The sequence below is a fragment of the Typopeltis vanoorti genome, chromosome 2, assembly GCF_054136105.1.
Source record: "Typopeltis vanoorti isolate ZY-2024b chromosome 2, IOZ_Tvanoo_1.0, whole genome shotgun sequence".
NCBI lineage: Eukaryota > Metazoa > Arthropoda > Arachnida > Uropygi > Thelyphonidae > Typopeltis > Typopeltis vanoorti.
In genome coordinates, this window is record NC_143550.1 from 75,192,443 (window position 1) to 75,217,583 (window position 25,141).

The following is a 25,141-nucleotide window of genomic DNA, read 5'->3' on the forward strand; positions in this document are numbered from 1 at the left end:
TCACTTATCCATTAGCTGAATGACTGTTATCTAATCCCATCTGTTTCAGTTCAGCTACTAGTATGTCATGTGGTAGTCTATCAAAGCCTTTTAAAAATCCAAGTACACCACTATATATGCATTTCCTTTACCTAGTCATTTGTCACCTTGTAATATGTGAGCAGATTGCTGAAACATGACCTTCCCTAACAAACCCATGCTGCTATTATCAACCCACTTCTGAATTCTAGTCCTCACCAACTTCTCTAATGCCTTAACAATTTACCCCAGACACACAGATTGACCTATAATTTGTAGCCTTAGTCTAATCCCTCCTTTGTGCAGTGAAACAATTTTTCCCACTTTCCATTCTTTTGGGATTTGCCCTATTGTAAGACTCATGTTAAGTAGTTGTGCCAGAGGTGCCATTAATTCCATAGAGTATTCCCTTAAGACATGGCAGTATACTGTCAAATCCATTACCTTATTAATATCAAGTTTACTTAATCCCTCATTCCAGACTGCTTGGGAAGAAGTTAACAGACACCATAGTGTGAGGGACTAACAACCATGGTGCCCACCTTATTAGGATGTACTTGTAGGACCACCTTTCACTGAAATGATTGCAGCAATCTTATGGGGTGTACTTTCCATATGATCAGTGGGAATTTTGGACCATTCTTCTTGTAGGTCTGTAATGACATCTAAGACTGTTGTGGGTCAGACATCTCTTGAACTCGATGCTCCAGTTCATCCTCCAGATGATCAACAGCATTGAGATCAAGGCTCTGTGGAGGCCAGTCAAATGTGGTGATGTTTATGTTCACAAACTCGTAGATACAACAGCAGCCTTATGACACAGCATATTGTCTTGCTGAAAGAGACAATGGTCAGTTGTGTAGAAACTTCAAGTAGGAAGCATTGCATTGTCCAGAATGTTCAGGTTAGTGTTCATGTCACCACAAACAGAAGTCAGCCAAAGCAGGAAAAACAGGACCATACCATCACGCTGCAACCTCCGAATTTCATAGTTAGGGGTTACACACTCTGGTAAGAGACATTCACCAGGCATCTGCCACACACATCCATCTGCTCAGTAGAGGGTATAGTATGATTTGTCGCTCCATAACATAGCTTTCCAAGCTTCCATATCCCACTGTACATGCTCCATTGAAGATGCTGCATGTTGGTTCGGGTAATTTGGGCCTTGCATATTGCATTTCTACCATGTTGGAGCCTCTGTTCTGAATGTTTTTGGAAACCTATGTTGGGAGCCTCTGTTTTCTGAATGTTTTTGTCCAGATTCGTGTTCAGTTGATCACCAGAACTCTGTATTCAATATGTCAACCAGCAAATGGCAGGTTTTACATATTATCCTTCATATCACCATGCGGTCACATTCGGCAAGTGTAGTTGGTCATCCACTGTAGGTAGCACTTATAGTTGACTCCCTGCGCTTCCATCTAAGTATGGTATCACTGATTGTTGACCTAGGATGGCCCAATTTGTCAACAATTTGCCAAACAGATATGCCTGCATCATGGCATCCTATCACAAAACCTCTTTCAAACTTCATCAGTACCCTTCTTGCATCCATTTCATGCAGACACAGTTGCAATGACTTGGAAGATCATATTGGTCTAGTTTATACCAGCTACAAACACGTGACTTGTTACATGGCACCACCTTACCTGTGGGGGTATCCAGAGAGTTCATCGAAAAGGCAATTCATTGAAAGACAATTCATTGAATGAACAATTCATCGAAAAAACAGTTCACTGAAAATTGATCCATTTAGAACAAAAACTGAACTGTGCAGAGTGAGAAACCAATGCTATTTTAATAGGGAAAAATTATAAAACAATATGGTTTCTTATAGTCTTTCTTGTCCGATAACTGTTTCATGTCTGTTCATGGGACTGATTTGTCTGTTATACCGACTGAATTACGCAGGCTCCATTATTATTATTGTTGCTAGTAGTAATATGCGACTTCAATATAGCAATTATTATGTGATGAATTTTACTCAGATTCGCTATTTGAAACTTTTACAAGAAAATGTCGAACCGTTCCAGTTTTCAGTTGTTCAGCTATATTCAGGACAACAAAGAAATAACGTGTCCAAATTATGTACTGTATTACAAAATCTCTCTCTGACTTAGCAGAATTAGTAGAAGTTGCCAGTACAAGAAGCTGTCTGCATGGTTCAGTTTTTGTTCTAAATGGATTACTTTTATCATAGCCTTGTTGAAAATTTTCAGTGAATTGTTTTTTCAATGAATTGCATTTTCGACGACAAATTGTCGTTCGATGAATTGCCTTTTCAATGAATTGTCTTTTGATGAATTTTCATGTAACCGCCTGTAGGAGCGACCGTTAACTTCTTTCCGAGCAATGTACTTGATGCACATTCACCATCAGTCCTTCCTTTGCCATACCTTCTATGCTCCGGCTTCTCCTGATATTGCCATCACTAGGATGAAATACCCTGATAAATTCATCATTGAATAATTCAACTATATCCTCTGCATTGGTTACCCACTTTGGTTTTTTATTACAGCCAGTTCTCCATAATGAACTCATAAGGGATAGTGTTTTTTTATTTATTTATTTTTTAAATAGCAGTGTGCCTATGTGAATTTAATTGGGACTTTTTTAGTAGTTTGTTATAGTGGTATTTGACATGGTATGAGTCCACTGCAGTTTTTTTTCCTGTAGTTCGAGTTTCCTGTGCAAAAGAAACACTTCTTATACAGGTCCGGGAATGCATAGGATTCTAGGGCCAAGTTTTCGTGTTAAAACTTACGAAAAAAAAAAAAATGTAATTAACCATGCTTTGGTGAATGATATATGGTCTCAATTATAACAATCCATTATAATGATTTAGTTTTTAAATTTTTGAATCTCCATGATTATATTTTTAGGAAATGGTTTTCCTGGAATATATACAGATCTCCTTCCTGATCTATGTTGGACAACAGATAACAGCCATATTTTGCTTCACACTGTGTGGAGAAGTAAAAAGGTAAAATAATTTTATTTATAAGATGATTAGCTTGTAAAGTTATATATATATATATATTTTTTTTTAAAATAGATTTAATGACTTAAAAACCGAGATTACTTATAAAGTTACTTAAGTATAAAGAGCTAATAAGCTTCATTTCGGCAATGAAAACATTACTTAAATTAAGGGGATATTAAATCCCACATAGTTTTAAAACCGAATAAGAAACTCAAAGATTGGAATCAGAGAGTTTCTTGCCGAATATAGTAGACTATAAAGGAGACTATGAGTTTCTTATTCGGTTTTAAAACTATGTGGGATTTAATATCCCCTTAATTTAAGTAATGTTTTCATTGCCGAAATGAAGCTTATTAGCTCTTTATACTTAAGTAACTTAATGGTTGCACCTGTTTGGAAAACTCGTTCGCAGAGTACATAAGTTCTTTTCGCTATACAATTTGGTATTAGGTCTAGCTACTCACTGATGAAGCCTCAAAAAAGGCTGAAACCGGTCTGGGTAGTGACCTCCCTCCATAATGTAATAACAGCATACATTTCCTAGGAAATGTGTTTTTACATTATGGAAAATACCTAAGAATAGCGATCTGAACTTCCCCACCTTTGCAACGAGTTGCCCGGTATTGTATTATGTACTAGGATCACTTGCATTGGGTAACGCTAGTGTCGCCGATACTTTATAGTTTACTATATTCGGCAAGAAACTCTCTGATTCCAATCTTTGAGTTTCTTATTCGGTTTTAAAACTATGTGGGATTTAATATCCCCTTAATTTAAGTAATTACTTATAAAGATTTAATAAGATTAATACAACTAGTTTCGGCTTATAATAGCCTTCATCAGGTATTCTTAAAGGAAGAGAATAGTAATAAACGTTGAAGTATCTAAAAACTTGAAAATACAGGTAAAATATCGCCACACATAATTGATACATAAAAAATGTATTTTTTCAAGTTGTTCTAACAGATGTGCCATTGTTTATTGCAAGTATGCATGCAGACTCACGTGAACGCCAATATTGAATAACTGCAGCATGGCTATCTGGGATGTTATAACTCAAATTGTTGTTTAAGTGGACAGGATTCAGAAGGATTTCCCTTGATTCTATAATTTTTCTCTCAAACTCATCATCAGAGCGAAAAATATTTTCTGATCTATCCCAGCAAACGGAGTGGCTTTGTTGATCATCATTAGGATTATTTGAAAAAAGAATATGACTGGATAACGCAGTTGCATGTGATCTTTTGTAAGAGATGTCTCTTTTATGCTCTTCTATACGTTGCTCAACAGATTTGTTAGTTTGTCCGAAATAAGGGATATTGCAATCGCACCATAATTTATATACACCTGGATATTTTAGGTTGTGATGAGGAGGCTTTGGATGACCGATTACAGAACAGATTTTTGGAAGGGTGGTGAAGAATGTCTTGATGTTATATTTTTTAAGGACTTTTGCTGATTTGTTAGAGACTGTGCTAATATATGGGATGGAGATGCTGCCTTTAAAATTACTAGTTCCTGTGGTGCACCGTCTAGGAGGATCCAGAAGAAATTTCTTAATCGTTTTTTCAGAGTAACCATTTTGTTTAAAGATAAGCGAGAGTTGATTTATTTCTTTTTGTAGTTCATCTTGTTCATTCAAGAGAGAGAGCATGCTCTGTGTCCTAAGGCAGATATAGTTCCAAGTTTTTGTGGTGGAAAATGATGAGAAAGATTATGCAGATATCTATTGGTATGAGTAGGTTTTCTGTATATAGAGATTTTTAATCTTTCAGAGCAACGTGTAAGCATGACATCCAGGAAAGGCAAGGAGTTATTATTTTCTAGATCAGCAGTAAATTTTATATTAGGATGTTGGATGTTAAGATGATTAAGAAAAGCTATGAGAGATGTGTGCCCGTGATTCCAAACAATGAAAATATCATCAACATATAGCAATTTTAAAGGCAGCATCTCCATCCCAATATATTAGCACAGTCTCTAACAAATTAGCAAACGTCCTTAAAAAATATAACATCAAGACGTTCTTCACCACACTTCCAAAAATCCGTTCTCTAATCAGTCATCCAAAGCCTCCTCATCACAACCTAAAATATCCAGGTGTATATAAATTATGGTGCGATTGCAATATCCCTTATTTCGGACAAACTAACAAATCTGTTGAGCAACGTATAGAAGAGCATAAAAGAGACATCTCTTACAAAAGATCACATGCAACTGCGTTATCCAGTCATGTTCTTTTTTCAAATAATCCTAATGATGATCAACAAAGCCACTCCGTTTGCTGGGATAGATCAGAAAATATTTTTCGTCTGATGATGAGTTTGAGAGAAAAATTATAGAATCAAGGGAAATCCTTCTGAATCCTGTCCACTTAAACAACAATTTGAGTTATAACATCCCAGATAGCCATGCTGCAGTTATTCAATATTGGCGTTCACGTGAGTCTGCACGCATACTTGCAATAAACAATGGCACGTCTGTTAGAACAACTTGAAAAAATACAACGTTTTTTATGTATCAATTATGTGTGACGATATTTTACCTGTATTTTCAAGTTTTTAGATACTTCAATGTTTATTACTATTCTCTTCCTTTAAGAATACCTGATGAAGGCTATTATAAGCCGAAACTAGTTGTATTAATCTTATTAAATCTCTATAAGTAATCTCGGTTTTTAAGTCATTAAATCTATTTTTAAAAATGTATCACAACAACTGAGTTGAAGCATATAATTACACACACACACATATATATATATATATATATGTTAGGGAGAGTAACGAAGATCGATTCTTTATTAATTAGATTTCATCCCAGAATTTCATAATAAGTATATGTGGACATTTATATTTTAAGCAGATTCTTTTTAGAAAAATTTTTTTTTATATTTATAAATTCATAATATATCAAAACTGCATGTGTTACACAGTTACTGACCTACTGTCTTCTCTTTTCTTCCTTATTATCCTTAATTCTTTTAAACCATAGGAATGAGCATTGACAGTAGAGTAATGCATGTACATCTTTCATTAGTCAGGCTATACCACATGGTGGAAGTTTGATTTCATTCATTCTAGTCCACTTTGTCTGCAAGTTGTATGTTCTCTGGAATAAAAAATTTGAGTTGCCAAAGTCTCCATAGGCACAGTCAGTATAGACTTTCTTATCCTTTGGTAAGAAAGACTTGGGTTCAATTCCCATCTTAGATATGAGGAATCTTTATCAGGTCTTTTAAACTAAAGGTGAGCTAGTTGGTCTCATATTGAGGTGGAGGGTCTTTCATCCCTCATAAACAGGCAAACCGACCTGTGACTACATATATCACAGGCATAAAACACTTCTGAGACAGATGATAACCTGCACTGACCCCTGGCTAGGAAGTAGTTACTTCTGACTAATACCATCTCAGATCCGAACTGAGATGAGGTATTAATGCCAATACTGGTATCCTGAATACTTCCATATGCTAACAGCTACACTCCACACCCCCTATTGATTCTTATTCAACTTGTGCAACAATTCTACTCTTCCCCACATACCTGAATTTCTTCATTCATTGAAGAGATACCGTTAAGATCAATGTTGCATGCATAGGTTGATGGCTTTTAGCAAAATGGGCATCTGTTAGTTGAACAATCTTGTCTGCATCCATCACTTGCATACCAGCTGCATTCAGTTGTTGTTCATTCACATTCATTCTTTCTTTTACTTGCAGCATAATGATAGAATTCTTTTGGGTTGTCTTTAGCTTGCAGATCCAGTTTCTTTTCATATTATTATTATTATTATTATGTGACACCTCCAAGAAGCCCAAGGACTCATTGCAGGACTACTCTACTCCACTACACGCACATTTCACCATCTACCTACTACTTAATTCTCTAAATACACACAACAAACCAGTATTTTTTGTCTGTAAATTCCATGCGTTTTCATGGCCAATTTGCCTGTACACGAGATGAAAAGCCCAAGTTTCCAGGATGATAAACCCTGCTACCTCCATATGAGATCAGCTAACTCATCTTCATTTGAAAAAGCCCATGTAAAGATTCCCATTGTCACAATGAGAATTGAATGCAGATTATTTTCCAGTTGAAAGCCACAGTGTTCCGTTGTTCTTCCACCTGCATTACAGAGATGCTATATGCAGACTTATAACTATACTTTACATAGTATAGTTATAATTTTGGTCTCCTTCTTATATTAATAACTGACATCATCCTTATGCATATGGTAATTCTTTCTTAAGAATCTCATGCTTAATAAGATTTTATGCTAATTTCATAGCTGGCCTGGTTGGCTGAATAGTTATCATATCTGCTCTCTAGCCAAAAAGCTGTGGGTTCAAATCCTGACATTGAAGCTGAATAAATATTGGACATTATATTGATATTTAGTTAATTTTATTATTTAATTTGTTGATTAAATTCATTTCATATAAAATATAATTGATTTTTGACTTTATTATTATTATTTTTTCCTGTTTAGTTTCTCGACCTATCAAAATAAATTGAAGGGGTTTAATATCCACTGTTTCTATATAATTTATGTCACTGAAATTAAGATGTAAGTAAGGATATTCCTTAATTAATTATAAATTCAAGGTGTATTTTTATTTTTTATTTTTTTTCCATCTTAGCACTAAACCAGACTGGCATTAAAATGGCATATACCAGTTCCACATTGATTTTCATATTTTCCATGTTCAGTGTAGCTGTCATTTGTAATGTATTAATCATTTAGCAGTCACCTGTTCATTGATGGTATGCAAACTAACAGTAGAGATATCTTGGTCCCTGTGTCATTTCTGCATCTAGGTTAATGATACTGGAGTTCAAAAAAAGTCTATTTTGTACTTTAGTGCAATAGACTATTATTTCCTCTCCCTTTACTGTCTGTACTAATAAGGAAGTAAGATTATTTGGTTCAGTATGTTTAAAAGCAGATTTATTAAACTTGTTTGATATGTCTAATTTTAAGTGGTAATGAAGTTCATCACCCTGACATGAGATAAAGTGGCCTAGAAGTTTCAGATAATCCAACCCTTATTCCACCCATGATGCTTAGGTATTCAGATTTACAACCTCTCATGTGTGATATTCACATAAAAAGAATGCACTTGATATGTAATTTGCTATTAAATTAGATGTACATTAAAAATATTTTCGAATATTTACATCTAAATATTAAAGAAAATATGTGAGGTTATACTTAACAAGAAATTATATTCTTGTTTATAATTTATTTTGTTTTGTAACCAAGTGAAAAAAAAAATATTTATACGATTATGTTGAGATATTAATTAGAAACACCTCACATATTTTAGTAGAGATAGAAATATACATTTTTTTGTCAGTTTTATTTAATATTTATAACAGTTTGTAATCTGCATCACATGTAAGATTTTGAAAAAAAAAAAAGTAAGAATTAGTAAAGTCCTTAAGAAATTAAGGATTTTTTGTTATCAAGCATGTTAGAATTCAGAAACTAAAATATTAAATAAATCCGATTTATATTTTAGGAATTAATCTGTATCAGCATTACAAGTGGAGAAGTGCAACGAATCACTTCAGGTAAATCTTCAACAATAAAATCAATTATTTTTCTTATTGATAAATTGTTATATATAGACTTACCATAAAATTTTTTTATCAAACTGGGACATTTTTGAGAGTTTGCTCAAAACAGAAAGTAACGTCTTTTTGCGCTAAGTACTTATGATTCAAAAGGCTAAATAACAGAGTGGTTAACAAAAAACAACATTTCGTAGTAATAATTTTTAATTACTCTTAACTGAACATAACTTATTATTAAAAAGTTATTAATATTTATCACTAGCGTGAACTTTCTTTAAAAATTCTTTATTTTTAATCGCATCGAAAAATTCACTACAATTTAGTTTGCTATTAAGTTTGCAGCACAATACAGCTTTTACTGTTGATTCAGCCATTCTACCTCTTTCTTCAGACCATATGTTATTTATTACTGAGAATACCCTTTCAACAGGTGAAGATGTGCCTGGCAGGCTGAAAATGTATTCCATAATTTGGGCAATGAAATGTTCTTTTCTTTGAAATGACTGAATAGTTGTATCCATTTTTCATTGCAACTTGTATTTTTCAAAATGTCATAGTTTGCCAACCAAAAAGCTTTTGCAATCACCACTTCATCAAACAGTTCATCCATGTTTATTGCATTATTTGCAAGAGTTTCATTAATTTTTTCACCTGAAGCTTCAATTTCCGGCCAAGTTAATTCATTGTTGTTTATCCAAGTAAAAGATTCTGCTCCACCAAAACTGTTTTCCCAAAGCTCAACGTAAGAAAGACATCGGTCATAAAATTTTGTAAACTCTTGTAGTATTGTATTAATATTAATACTTCCATTTTTTTCCAATATTCTAAAAAGCTTTTTTTTTGCTTCTTGAGGTATAAATTTATTATCACGCCTTTCCTCAAGATTTGTTTTTAATTTTGTAAGTTCAATGACAATATCTGTTGCACTTGCTTTTGTACTTTCCATAATCAAGATAGATTTGTTAAACAATTTGAGTTGCCCGTGCACAAACAACAAATACATTTCACCACAATCATTATCAAAGAACTGTTTTATCATCACCGGACAGTGTTCTTGTGAAATAAAATATGATTTCAGTCCCTCATAGATTTCAAGTATTCTGTCAATAACTGGAAGTAGTGAAAGAAAACGGGTGTTGCCATGTTGAAGAACCTTTTTATATTCTACATCTACAAATTCACAGAACACTTTTAGTTAAGTGACTCGAACCATATAAATGTGGAAATATTTATAAATTTGACTACTAAAGCTTCTATTTCAATAGGTAGAACACCAACTGCAGTTTGAAGACAGTTGTGAACGATGTGAGCACCGCAACCAATGGCCACAATATTTCTTCCTAGTTCCTTCTTCAATCGACTGTAAATATTGTTTTCTCCTCTCCGTTTTACACCCCCAAAATTGGTATTGCAGTTATCTCCACAAAATCCAATAATTTTTTTTGTTATTTATAAGTTTTCATAACTGACATTAAATGGTTTGTCAGTATTTCTGCAGTTTCACCGGGAACTGATTGAAAGTCTAAAAGTTTAACTTTTACTCCGCAATCCGGTGCAAAATACCGCACAACACATGGCACAGTTTTAATTTCTTTCCTGTTGGAAAAATCAATTGATATCGTCACAAAATTTATTTTGTTTAAATCTTCACAAAGTTGCTGAAACAACAGTGGCTCAATCACATTAACAATGACAGCTTCACATTTTGTTCTACCCAGTCTAAACTTTGTTTCAAAAAGCTTTGATATCAATTTAGATGAACCATCGGCAGACTTAAAGCTGAAATTGTGAATAGCAACAGTAAATGCAAAAGTTGCTTCTTTAGCAGCTATTAAAAATTCTTTGTCACTTGGATTGGCACCATTAAAATATGACAATATCTTTGAGGAAGTTCTTGCTGCTGCTAGACTAGCTTTATGTTTCGCACATGTCAAGTGATTTTGTATGTCTGAACACCCACCATGAACCACAGAAAATTCTGAAGAACACTGTTCACATTTCACTTTGTCAATATGACGACAAACTTTTTTCAAAAACGGATAATCCTTTTTTAATTCATCTGTAAACGCACAGCTTCTTTTTGGCATTTTGGGGTTAAATTAATTTAATGAAGTAAAAAAAAAATCACAAACAACATGCCGAAAAGAAACACCGACTCACAATCTAAACTCAACTAAGATTGCGCATGCTCAACAATGACTTGCGATGCAGCGTACAGGCCAGAGTCAAAGTGGAGGTATTCGTGTTGCCTAATCACCATTTTCCGAGGCTGCACTTTTTGTACTGCATGTATGTTCTGCACTTTTAAATTTTTACCAAATAACCGGGACAAACTGGCCAGGACCATACTTCAACCCGGGACATATGGCAAGCATTATTATATAGATAAATATTTTTGGACAACTCATATATGGGATACATTATGGAATACTAAGGCAAGTGATGTGAAGTCTTTAGCCTTTATGTACAAGTTTCCCAGTTGCAAACTTCATGTACAAACTTTGTTTGCTTACATTTGGATAAAGGATGAAACCAAGAATATAATTTCTTGGCATCTTTAATTTATTGTATAACCAAGTGGAAAAACTTTCAACATCTCTCACTAATCCATGATATTTTAGTAATAAGGTGTGACACCTCTTGGCTACTTGTATATGGAAATATGACTTCTGCATTCTTTAATCTTGGTATCACTTCTGGGTCTGTCTCCCACTGATGAGACATCAACAAAAGGGCAAAACTTGTCTGGGTAGTGACCCTTCTCATAATGTATAGCATTATGGGAAGGGTCACTACCCAGACCACTTTACATAACTGTAAGGATATGTATACCGGTCTTTTGCATTTTGGGATACTAAAGCAAGTGATGTGAGATCATTAGCCTCTATATATGAGTTGCTCAGTTGTGAAGTTACCTCACACTTAAACTTTGTTTGCTTACAGTTGAATAAAGGATTAAACAAGAATATAATTTCTTGGTATCTTTAATTTATAACATCTTATATAATTATTTTGAAAGTGTCTGTGAAACTGTTGAGTCAGATCAATAAATTTAAAAATGCCAAAAACTTATATTCTCATTTAATCCTTTATCAAGTATAAGCAAACAAATTTTGTGCATAAATTATTTTCATGACTAGTCGTATAGCTAATGACTTCATATTAATTGCTTTAGTATCCCATAATGCAAAGCACACATCCTTACAGGTGTATATAATGCTATGCATGATGGGAAGGGCCACTACTCATATCTTTGTATAAGTAAAGGATTTGCTCCAAAAACTAGGTGATCACTACCCTCAGTGAGTGACCTAAGGGGATCTTTTTTTAACTTATTAACTCTTGATCACTCAAAGATATTCAGTGGTGATTCTGCTCAGTGACAGGAACCCTATTGAGCAAAACTGCTTGTCTCCCTGGGGAAAGCATCTACTGAGGGACCCAATAAAGGCCATGACAGTAGAAGCTATACCAAAGGAAGCATCTAATGGAATGTGGTGATCTAGACCACTTCAGCAGCCCACATTGGTGGAAGCCAGACCTAGAAGAGATATCAAGGATATCAAGGTTGAGGTAATGCTGAAGTTATATATATCATATATACAAGTAGTGAAAAGGTGAAACACCTTATTCTTAAATGACTCTGGATTAGAGCAAGGTGTAGAAAATATGAATAAATTTAAAAATGCCAAGAAATTATAAATTTTTTTTAATCCTTTATCCAAGTGTAAGTAAACAAAGTTTGTGTGTGAAGTTTCTTCACAACTAGGCTACTTGTATATAAAAGCTAATGACTTCACATTAATTGCCTTAGTATCCCATAATGAAATCTTGAATCATTATGAAAGAAAAACTGTACTCATCATTGAGGGAAATTGGAATGCAAAGAAGATTGAGAAGAACAGTAAAGGATGGGAAAGAATAATGGGCAAATATGGATATGAAGAAAGAATGCTAGAATTTGACTTGAAACATTACATGGTAATTTCCAATACAAAAAAAAAAAAGTGGACTTGGCAATCACCTGCTGATGGAAGAACTAAGCACATGCTAGATGTTTTTATTATTATCCCATGGTATTATTATACCAGATCATAGAGGTCAAGTTCATGTATTTTATATAGCACCTTTTCTGGGTTGTTATAGAGTTCACATTTGGAAATATTCATACAGTTTAGCAAATGCATTTGTGATGCTTCTTCGATGTCAGATTTTGCAGGTGGGGAAGACTTTTTATGCCATTGCTAAACTTGATTGGTCTTGTGTGGCCGGTCTTGAGGTGAGAGATCATGGTAGTTGCACTGCGATTAAACTTGGAGTTGATGGTAGCTCCTGGATTTTCTGCTGAGTACCAGTGGGGAGTTATGTCCTGAAGAATTGTTCTTTTTATGTTTTCTTTCTGGGTGGTTTTAAAAAGATCAAAATCTGTGGTATCACTTGATGTTGCGGCCATTTTTGCTACTTCATCTGCAGTTTCGTTTCTCTTTAATTCCATATGGGATGGGATCCATTGGAAGATTATTTTGGAATCATTATGTAGTTTGTTTATATTTTTTGCTATGTCTCTAAGTATTTCTTGATGGCTAGTGTAGCAGTTCTTAATAGCTTGAAGGGCTGCTAAGGAATCTGTGAAAAATATAAACTCCTTCAGGTTTTGTTTGTCCAAATATTGCAGTGCTGTGTTAATAGCTATTAATTCTGCATGGTATGAGTTGCATCCAATACTGTTAGTTGTTTTTAGTTCTATATTATGAGAGCCATAGATCAGTATGCCACTCCCAATTTGGATTTTTGGAGCCATCTGTGTAGATCTTTATTGAGTCAGGTCCATATTCCATTATTTTTGAAAGGGCTAATGATCTCAAGATTTCAGGGTTTTCTAGGCTTTTTTTCTAATGTTTCCCTATTTCAGAGTTGATAACTATATTTTTCCTGTCTTGATTTGGAGGAAATGCTGGGTAGTCGGCTATTTTATTTGGACAATCCAAGGGAATTTTATTTTCTATGATTTCGTGCATTGTTGATTTTTTCTTTATTCTGTTTGTTGATTTCTGGTTTTTAAAAAGTTTCACTTGTTCTATGATGTGCAAGATTGGTTCTTTTTTCTACAAATTTGGTAAGATTTTCTTGTCACCTAATTTTTAAAGGAACAAGGTAGGATTTGAATTCTGCTATTTTTCCAGGAGTTGTATTCCTTAGTCCACATATGATTTTAGCTACTTTTTTCTGAATTTTTATAAGCTTGTCTAAACTGGTTTGTGATGTTTGCTTCCAAATTGGCAAAGCATATTCCATTATGGGATGGATAATAGAGGTATATGTGACTTTTAAGGTTTTAGCATCGGCTCCCCACTCTTTACCTGAGATACTTTTCATGATATTTAGTCTTCTTTTTGTTCTGACTGCAACATTGTTGATATGTTTGTTGAAGCTTAGCGATAGATCCAGAGTAACTCCAAGGTATTTGGGGTTTTCATTAAATGTAATTAGTTGACTGTTTAGCTTAATATTTGGTCTCCACTTTCTAGGTGGTTGTTAATAGTAAAAACACAGATTTCTGATTTAGTAGGGTTAATTTTGATTTTTTGGTTTTCACAGTATGTAGCTAAACTTTCAATGGCTTTGTTTAAGTGACCTTCTGCTGTTTTTAGGTTGTTGTGAGCTGAGAATAGGATCAAATCATCAGCAAACATAGCCTATCTTTGTTTCTTTATTTATATTTTTATCTAAGTCATTCAAGTAGATGGAAAAAAGGAGTGGGCTCTAAATGCTAATGCTTGAGGGAGTCCCTGTCTTATTTATTCTAACTCAAATTGTTCTATTTGTTAGAAAGTCATAGATCCAGTTAAGAACTTTCTCTTCTATTCCAATATGACAAAGTTTGGAAAAGAATTTCTGCCACCACACCTTGTCAAAGGCATTGCTAAAATCTAGAAAAGCTGCAATTGTGGATTTGGTAGGTTTGGTCTGGAAGTTATCTTGAATTATCTGGGTTAAGTAGAAAAGTTGATCAGTTGTTGAGTGATTTCTTCTAAAGGCAGCCTGAAAATGTGGTAGTATACTATTTTTTTTAGATAGTAATTCAAATGTTGGAGTATCATTTTTTCCATTAATTTGCCTGGAATTGAAGTCAGTGAAATTGATCTATAACTGTTTGTCTTGCGGTTTGTTAGGCTTTAAGTATGATTGTGGCTGTCTTCCAGTCTTTCGGAAATTTTCCTTGTTTTAGGCTATTGTTGTATAGGTGAAGTAGCCAATCTAGGGCTAGGGAAGGAAGATGTTTGATCATAATTCCTTGTGTGTTATCTGGTCCACATGATTTATTTATATCTAGTCTCTCCAAGGCATCTCCCAATTCAAAATTTGAAATGGATCCCAGAATAGTTTGTTTTGATATTTTGCAGAGTTTGCAGCATTTTTCTGCTGTCGAGCCTGTTTTGATATTTGATGGTCTTTCCTAGTATTCATCTCCAGTTTACTTATATTTTGAAAATGAAAGGCCAAGGTATTTGAGATCTCCCTATCTCCAATTTTAATATTTCCATCTGGATCTTTTAGCGTGTTAGTCTCACTTGCCTTCTTTGGTAGGTCTCTTTGTGAATTAGCAGTCAGTTTCCAAAGTTTGTCTTTCGGTATCTGAAGTGTTTGGATTTAAGTTGTGGCAAAATTCTTGCCACCTAGTTCTTTGTAATATATTATATTTTTGTTTAATTTCAGCATTTATCTTGTTGTACTCAATCCTGGTTTCTGGAGAGCTTTCAATTTTTAAGATATTAAATAATTCATTTTGTTTAGTTATTTTACTGGCAAGTTCCTGGTGAACCTTTGTGTAGTTTGAAATAACTTTTCTCCTGTAGCCCTTTGGGATACTTTTCTTTGCTGCATTTAGGATAGTATTCTTCCAAGTTATATAGTCTTTGTCTAAGTCATCATGGTATGTGTGATCTTTCAGCATTTTACTTACTTCATCTTTGTATTTCTCCCAATTTGCCTTCTGGAAGTTCCAATGATATTTTCTTTTTTGGGTGGGTCTAGTCATTTTTGGGTTCAGATTGATTAATATTGGAGTATGATCACTTCCTACTGGTTCCAAAACAGACCAAATAGCCTTGTCGTGAAGATCAGGAGACACCGCAGTGATATCTAGGGCATCTTTTGTACCATAAGAATGAGACAGATAAGTAGGCTCTCCACTGTTGAGAGTTATTAGTCCTGTTTCATCTAAGAAATTACTCAGGTAGAAATTTCTCCTCTTGGGTTTATTTCCTCAGAACCCCATAACAGGTGTTTGCTATTCATGTCTCCTAAGATAATGGAGTTTTCTTCAGTGAGATGGGATAGGTTGGAAAGATTTGGTCCACGTTTGTCAGAAGGATGATAACAATTGAATATGTTTAATGGATTTTTACTTGGTTCCAGTATTTGGATTCCTTGTATTTCAGTTCCTTCTGATACTATGTCTTAACTCAACAACTTTCAACGTCAAAAAAAAAAAAAAAAAAAAAAAAAAAATTCATCAACAACTTTATGTGACAAGTTTCGGATTAGTGTCAGAAGCCCTCCTCCATTTTGGTCTGCAGGCCCATCTTGTCTTATGATTTCATAGTTTTTAATGTTTAGTCTGTTGGTTTGTCGAAGTTTGGTTTCCTGGATGCAGATAATATCAGCATCATGTTTGTCAGCTAGTAGTAATAGTTCATTTAGTTTTTATTTGCTTGCTGGGGTAACGAAACCATTTAAATTACATTGGATGATATTAATATTTCTTGTAATGGGTGGAATGATTTGCTCATTTCTCAACTCTGACATCATTTCCAAATCAAGAGTCGCGTTGGCTGTCCTGTATCTAATGATCATCCAGAGGGCACCATGAGAAGGTGACAGTCAGACTTTGCCTTCCGCATGGTAGATGTGATACTCATAAGCAAGAGATGGGCCACATCATTTCAACAGAGTTGAACATTTTGAGGAGCAGACATGGAATCAGATCATTTGTGATTTCCAATATTAAGTTGAAACTCAAGCAACAATTTCCTCAAGGTGCTCAAGGACGAACTGAAATCCATTACAAAAAGGAACTGGAAAATAGAAACAAAGTGGTGTTTGCAATCAAGAGAGCAGTGGTAGAAACAGTCCCAGAGACAGAAAAGCCAAAGAAGAAGTGAATCTCACAGGAGACATTAAAGATAATTCAAGAAAAAAGAGCATTAAAGATTGGGAGAGATTTTTTGTGGAAATGGAAGAACAGTATAGAGAAAAATGCAGTGAAGTGAAGAAGGTAGTTAGAAGGGACAAATCAAAATAGCTAGAGGAATGGTGCAATGATATTAATAAATACTATAGTCAATACAGAACAAAATAAGAATCACAAACGATGAAATGATTTAACAGGTATCAAATGCCAATGGGCATTAAACCAATGGACACATGACTATGATGATCCCATATTGCTAAGCATTATTGGAATGACCACTACTCAGATTGGTTTCAACCTTTATTGGTACATAGCGTTTACACATCCGTTAAGATGTGTGCTTTGCATTATAGGATACTAAGGCAATTAATGCAAAGTCAATAGCTTCTATATATAAGTGACTTCCTAGTCATGAAGAAACTTCATGTGCAAACTTTGTTTGCTTACATTTGGATAGTCCTCTTTATGGTAGGATGTCTTTAAACCAGTGCTTCCCAAACTTCTGGATATCAGGGCCCCCTTTGGAAAAATTAAAATATTTCACAGTCCTCCCTCGAAAAAAAATCATAATATAAACATATATTATTATAATATTTATTGTATTTATATTCAATGCAAAGCATAAACAGCGAATATTGCAAAAATCAAATGCTAATATTACATTTTTAGCATCTTACATACACTTTTGATATAGCACATTATCTCATATTTTTATATAGATAGATATATTGTTATTGTACATTTGCAGTACAAGCACATGAAATGTAAAATGATTAGTAATAATGAAAGAATTAAAAACATAACAGAAGTTTAATAACAATTTAATGCGATGGATGTGTTTCAATACTGCTACACAAAAAGTCAGTATCAGGTGAAATATTTGGAACTGCAATTCTTAGATTTCTACTTTGAAATGAAACTTATATGAATAATGATATGTTTACTAATATTCATTAAGTGCCAAAATACACAGGGAGCAAAATTTGTGAACGCACACCAATGTGTGATTTTTTTTCCATTAAAATATAAAAAATAACAAAAGAGAAATAATAAAAATTAAATACGTTTATTTTAAGATAAAAATATCTACTTAGTCTTAATTTTCATTATTTCACGGGGCCCCTCAACAAAACTTACGGCCCCCAAGGGAGCCCGTGGCCCACAATTTGGGAAGCGCTGCTTTAAACAATGTTGTTAGTAGGAAGCTGACAGAGGCTAAAGAAACAGTTAGTTGCTGAGAAATCACTTTGCAAACGTGTATCATCCAGCTAGAGATTTTGCAGTTGATGATATAACAGAGGGATATCAAAATTAAGGTAGAAGAACAAGTGTTCAGCATATTGAAAAGTATGAATGTGAATACAGCAGTGGTGCTAGATGGCATGACAGCCCTTATACTACATGAATGTGCAAGATAATTGGCATTGCCTCTGATAAAGTTCAATCTAAGTTTGAACTATATCAAGGTTCCAAGGAAGTAGAAAGAGAGTAAGATAGCTTCATTGCATAAAGGTGGTAGACAGAGGTAGCAAATTACAGACCAATTAATATATCACGAGTGGCTGTTAAAGTATTGGAAAAGTTGGTTAAAAGTAAAATTAAACAGTGGATATGATATTCTATAGTGGGTACAGCTTTGTAAAAGGTGGGTCCTGTCTTATTAATTTATTCACATTTTATAATAGAGTGACAGTGGAATTAGATAAAGGAAATAGCTACATCAATGATTGTGGCATTAGTGTAGCACAGAGCAAAAGCTGTTGCATGTGTTTTACGGGCGTCTTTTATGTTAATGAATATTGGTAATTATTTTTGGTTATATCTTACTTATTTTAGACTGTAATATTGAGTATGTTTGAGTATTTGTGAAACTTAATAGAGTATATCATTTAGAAAGCATTTGAATACGTGCTGCCAATGCATACAAGGAAAATGGCAGCCAAGGATTCCTTTCTTATATAGTGAAACCCCTGTGGAGTATCTGTAACTATAGAATAACACATATGCCACAGTAAATAACTTTTTTTATTATGTAAATACTTTTTTTATGTCTCATAAGACATCATCATTGCATTTATCAAACAACAATAGGAATTTAATTAAAAAAACATGCACTTTACTGATTTTTGAATTCAATTGTTAAGGATTCCTTGTTCACCGAGTTTAGCCTGGTGGATTTTGTGCTAGTGTATGTTCTATGTATTCATTGCCAAGAGTTGAATGGGTTGTGGTATGAAAGCAAGAATGGAGAGAGAGAGAGAGAGAGAGAGAATTTGTTGTAATGTTTTGTATGCTATTGCAAGAAATGTGAGTCATGTGGAAAATGAGAAAATAAATTGCCAAATGTTAATGATCCAAAGAAAGATAAAGTGTTTTGGTCAAACTGGAAGTAGTGAATGATAGTGTATGAAATGAGAGCATGAAAGAAGTGCTGAAAGTAATGTGAATGGTGAAGTGAGTAAGGAGTAAAACAGTGCATTTACAGTTGCTGATAATGCAGAGATGCATATCAAAATTGAGGTAGAACAACAGGAGATGTTCAGCATATTGAAAAATATGAATGTAAACATTGCAGTGGGACTGGATGATGTAAGGAAATGTAAAGTGATATCAGGAAAGATTTAAGGAGAGATATTCAATTGTTTGCTGATGATGCAAAACTAGAGAGAACAATAGTTGATAAAGGTGATGTATATATCTTGTAAGTGATTTAAATAAATTGGCATTATGGGCAAAGGATAATGATTGTCAATTTAATCTTGCAGAATGTGAAATTATGCACTTCATGTTGAAGAAGTTATGTACTGTGTATCACATCGATGGTAATGGATTGTGGGAGATTGATGATACTAGGGACTTGAGGATAATGGTGGACACAGAGTTGAAGTTCAAAGGGCATATTACAAAAGCTGGTCAAACACCTCAAAGGATTACTTGGATGTTGAAAAACATGTTGACAAGTAAAGATAGAGAAGTTATTATTCCTCTTTATAATGCTGTGGTCATCTGAATGTCTTTATGGATCAGAAGGTGGTAGAGATGATTCGGAGACAGGTGATTAAGCTGCTGACATGTCTGTGGAATGCTCTCAATGAGGATAGGTTGAAGATGGGTGGGTTGCAAAGTTTGGTTGATAGGTGGAAATGAGGGGACAGGATAGAAACTTATAAGATATTAAAGGGGTTTTATAAAATTGATGCAAAGGAAATTTTTCAGTGTATAACAAATAGAGAACCAGGGATCATCCTTGGAAGTTGTGTAAGAGTGTGGTTAGCAAGTGTGTGTAGACTAGATTTTTTATGTGGAGAGTCATGAATGAATGAAATTGAAGAATAGTTGCGAGTTCACTGATGTGAATGAGTTTAAGAAGAGGTATGATAGGTTTTGTGTCTACAATAGTTAGTTAGGGTCTTCCATGATGAGTCTTCGGACTCTGTGGAGATACCGTGTAATAATAATAATAATAAAGTATTAAACAAGAATATAACTTCTTGGCACCTAGTTGATTCATGTCAGGAAGAACAAATGCTTATTAATCAATGCCATTGATTTCACAGAAAAAAAAGGGGGATTACACAGTTTTCTTTTGTTCAAACTCATTTTTCTTTTCTTGACTTTTTCAGAGATATTTTCCATGCTGGCTGAGACTTCCAGACATGAACATTATTGTCAGTTCTGATATATTCTGTTAAGTTTTTAACCACAGGTTGCAGAAAAAGTTCTCTTCTCCTTATCAGTTATGTCACTAAAATCTGTCAGAATGGAATGAATATTTGATCTCTTTAAATCATTTCTCAATGGTGATGAAGATGGACCATCTGTTTGATTAAAGTATATGCAAAATATGCATCTTCTTTGGTTAATATTCATTTTTGAAATAAGCACACCACTGAAAAATACAAGTTTTCTTTCATCATTGGTTCCATATTCTGTTAAAGGTTTCATGTATTTCTTTGCACCTCACAGTTTTTGAAGCAAAATTTGATGCAGATTTCTTATTCTTTTGATCTTACTTTAGATAAATTAGGAGTGTTCTTAAACACTGTTCAGTTCATCACAGATAATCTGTGAAGCATTTTCTTAACATGATAATGCTGATTAAAGTCACTGTATGAGTGTAAGCATACACGTAGCAGAAAATAACACTGATTCATTCTTATTGTATTTTCATTATGCTCAGTGTGAATGACTGTCTTACGTAACCTTCCTCAAGGGAAGAAGACAGAAGTTGAGCAATTTTTGGCAATACTGTTTAGGACATCCAGGCTATTATTGTTATCATCTATTCATTCATTCATTTGTTGAGGTTTTTGTTTATCTGTTGTACCGTTAAGCACGACTACTCAAAATATCTGGAACTAATTAGTCTACAATTACTTGATGACTTTGATTTCTATGTTATCTGAATCCCAAGTTCAAAAGGTTGCAAATCAATAATAGATTAATAGTGTGTGTGTGTGTGTGTGTTGGGGGGGGGGGAGTGACTAAGAATTAGGCAATCTGCAAACCATGCCCTAGAGATCAAACATAAAATTCAGTGGTGTCATGTGGTTATGCAACCCATGCTACAAAATTCACTTCAGTTTGACTGTATGATTGCATTTTTATCAGTGTATAAAAGTTTTAAGAGTGCATACTGCATCAGGACTCATCTTAATTGGTCCACTGCAATTAATTATAGGATAACTTTGAATACTTTAATTTATCAGTTAATTTTCCAAACATCTTAAGATTTAAAAATGACTGAACATGTGATTGGGAATGCTCATGTTTTTGCACTGCTATGTCTAAACGATTAACCCCTTAACATACAAAGACGTCTGTGACACGTCCTTTGTTTATTGCACCAAAATTGATTTTGAATTTTGGTTTCACATATAAATACAACCGAATATAGATGCTAGACAATCTTGTGCCTATCTCCTTTCAGCCGAGTAAAGTTGCCAATGGCGTGTATCGGCTATTTCGTTTGCATTTGCACATTTAATTCATCATTATTTGAAGCATAATGATGAATTTGATCCAGCAAATCACCCTTGCCCAAAAAATTGGCAGAAAAACGACCGCTTTCTGATTTTTAATTGGTACGTTAAGGGGTTAAGGTCAGAATATCCATACTTATTCCAAATGCCTTTCTCTTTGGAGAATAATAAACAAGGCCAATAAAAAAAGTTTTGACCGCACTTCATATCCAGTTAACCATTCCACTATATTTTATTGTGAAGTAGAGAAGTGTCTCATGTACTCAGTTTTTGCATCTTTGTGCTTGCTCAGTAAATTTGGAAGACGAGGACAAGGCTTACCTCCTTCATCTACAATCATACAATCTGCAAAAGCTCTCACAGAAAATTGGGACATCCGGTAGATTTTCTGCACTGTTTCTCATTGTAAATATGCTATTGTCTCAGTGCACACCTGCCTTGCCTTCTGGGTTGTTTAAAACCACTGCAACACCAAGAATTTGACCTGCTGCACCATGTATACATCTATTCAAAGGACTCAAAGATGTCCATATTTGTGACTGCACACCAGGGCTATTAATGAGAATGTGATGTATTGTTCACTTATCAAAAAGTGGCATCTTCATGAAGCATTAGTATATTGTGCTAATGTTTCCTGGTTTCATAATCTCATGAAACCAGGAAATGATTAGGGGAGTCTTTAACAAGAATAAATGCAAAAATATAATATCAGTGATATTGTTATTCTGTTGGTGTTCACTGCGCACCTAATACATCATGAACATACTCCCCTGATAAAATTATTTTCAAGCTTCCAGTAAGTAGAGTGTCGTACTGTTTAATAAAAATCATCTACTACCTACAGTCATTCTTAAATATCCATACCACAATCAAACACATCAGCCCTGCTAATTGGTGAGTGGAGGTATTATATCTTCAACTATACTTTGCTAGTATTTGGGAAATTCCCTAAGCTGTTTCTTATAAATTTATCATATCTAGGTGCCTGATATTCAACACATTAAATTATTATTTGGTACTGCCAAGGAATTCTTTCAAGAATTTATATGAAAGAGCTCTGTCTCACATAATATCCAGGAAAATTCTCTTGTTAAATTTATTTGCTAATGACTCTCAGTTTATTCACAATTTTCAATGAAAAAAACTTTTTGCTCATGCCCTTACTGATCACGCTCTCATTGAAATTTAAATTTCAGTGATAATCTCTTGATTACTTCCATTCCTAGCATGTGTAAAAATCTCTCCAACATTGCTTCTATTATCTACACATTCTCAATGATATCCTTCTCCTGCATTTTCTCCTTTTACCAAAATTCATGTATTAATGAAAACACAGTTGAAATTCAAAAAACAACAATGCACAAAGATCAACATATTGAAACTAAAAAATGAAAACATCAAAAGACAATTTCAGGAAACCACCAAAAACTAATACAAGAAAATGCAAAGGAAAATACATCAATAATGATAAGTGAAATCAAATTAAAGATAATATCCTAAATGCTAGTAACAAAATACTAGGAAGAGTAAAGCAAAATATGAGAAAACCATGGATAACTGACGAAATATTAGATTTAATGGAGGAAAGGAGGCTATGAAGAATAAACGAATACAGAAAGTAGAACACAAAGAAAAATACAAGAAATTCAAAAATCTGATAACAAGGAAATGTAAGCAAGCATAAGAAGAATACCTCCATGAAGAATGTAAGAAGACAGAAGAACTGTTTAATAAAGGAAATCTAGAAACAGCTTATAACCAAATAACAAAAATCAGCAACAAATCGAAAAAGGCCACACATAATAATGCCTTAATAGATGAGAATAGTAAACTAATTATTTATTCTGAAGAAATATTACAAGAATGGAAAAAATAACTCTTGGTGAGGGAATACCATGAGTAGACATATAAATACAAAATTAATGACAGAAAATCTCATGTAAAAAGATTTTTTTTAATAGTATAATTTTTGCCTGTGTGTCACAGGCATCTTCAATACATGTTAAGCTGAAATTAAACAATAACTGACAATTTCAAAAAGCACCACCTTAGTAGCTAGTGTAAGTTAACTAAAAAGGTCAATAAAATTTCCTAACAAAAAAAAAATAAAACTATATATACAATAAAAAGTTAGGAAAGATTAGCTGATTTGTAAAGTACTATCTCCCATAAAAGGGATAGACGTAAACCATCAGATCTGTTTAAGTTAGGAGAGTGGAGTAAAGTTTCACATGTTTCTTTATAAAGCCGTTTTATCGAGTCCTTCACAAAAGCAGTTCCTCATAGAACGGCTTTATAAAGAAACATGTGAAACTTTACTCCACTCTCCTAACTTAAACAGATCTGATGGTTTATGTCTATCCCCTTTATGGGAGATAGTACTTTACAAATCAGCTAATCTTTCCTAACTTTTTATTGTATATATAGTTTGTTTGTTTGTTAGGAAATTTTCTTGACCACTTTAGTTATTTTTACGTGAGATTTTCCGTCATTAATTTTGTATTTAATGGAAAAAATATCTTGAACACCTGTATCAAGAAGAAGAACGGGAAGAAAATGACACAGAAGTTGAAGACAATAATGGATCATCAATAATAAAAGAAGAGTTTGAAAAAGCACTTAAAGACTTAAGCCAAAAGAAAAGCCCAGGAATCGATAACATCCCAAGTGAAGCCCTTCAAAATCTGTATGAGGAAACAGAAAATGATGTATTTGAACTAATGGCTAAAATATATGAAAATGGAGATCTTCCAGAAGACTTCAAAAAATCCCTGATAATACCAATCTCCAAGAAAGAAAGTCCTCCAATGTAACCAACACAGAACAATGGCCCTAATTACACATATTAGCAAAATCCTATTAAAAATAATGCAAAACCGAATATATAAAAAAATAGATTCACAACTAGAGGAAGATCAATATGGATTCAGGAAAGGAAAAGCAACAAGAGAAGCAACACTAAGTCTGAGAACTATAATTGAAAAAAGAATGGAGCTAAACCAAAAAAAATATATGTGCTTCAAGGATTTAGAAAAAGCATTTGACAAAGTTAATTGGAAGATGATGTGGAATATTATGAAGAAAAGTCACATTGACTATAATGATAGAAGAATAATCAAACAGATATATGTTAGAACAAATAATAAGGAAGAAACCATGCATATTGGATATGGAGTAAGACAAGGGTGTATATTATCACCCTTTCTCTTCAACACACACATATATTGAAAATGCCATCAGAGAAGTTAAAGAAAAATCAAGCAGTGGCATAAAATTGGTGGAGAGGAAATATTTTGCCTCAGATTTGCAGATGATATTGCATTCATAGCAAAAAGCAGAAGGCTGAAAAAAGTTAATCAAAACAACATATGAAATATTTAAT

General features: G+C 33.7%; 1 protein-coding gene across 1 annotated transcript in view; it reads left to right on the forward strand.

Annotated features, from left to right (window-relative positions):
• Window positions 1–25,141, forward strand: part of LOC150109184 (acylamino-acid-releasing enzyme-like) — a 467,476-nt gene that overhangs the window by 286,843 nt on the left and 155,492 nt on the right. Inside the window, exons 11-12 of the mRNA XM_090411884.1 lie at window positions 2,904–3,004; window positions 8,529–8,580. Of these exons, the coding sequence (XP_090268010.1) occupies window positions 2,904–3,004; window positions 8,529–8,580 (153 nt within the window). The remainder of the gene's footprint in view (window positions 1–2,903; window positions 3,005–8,528; window positions 8,581–25,141) is intronic.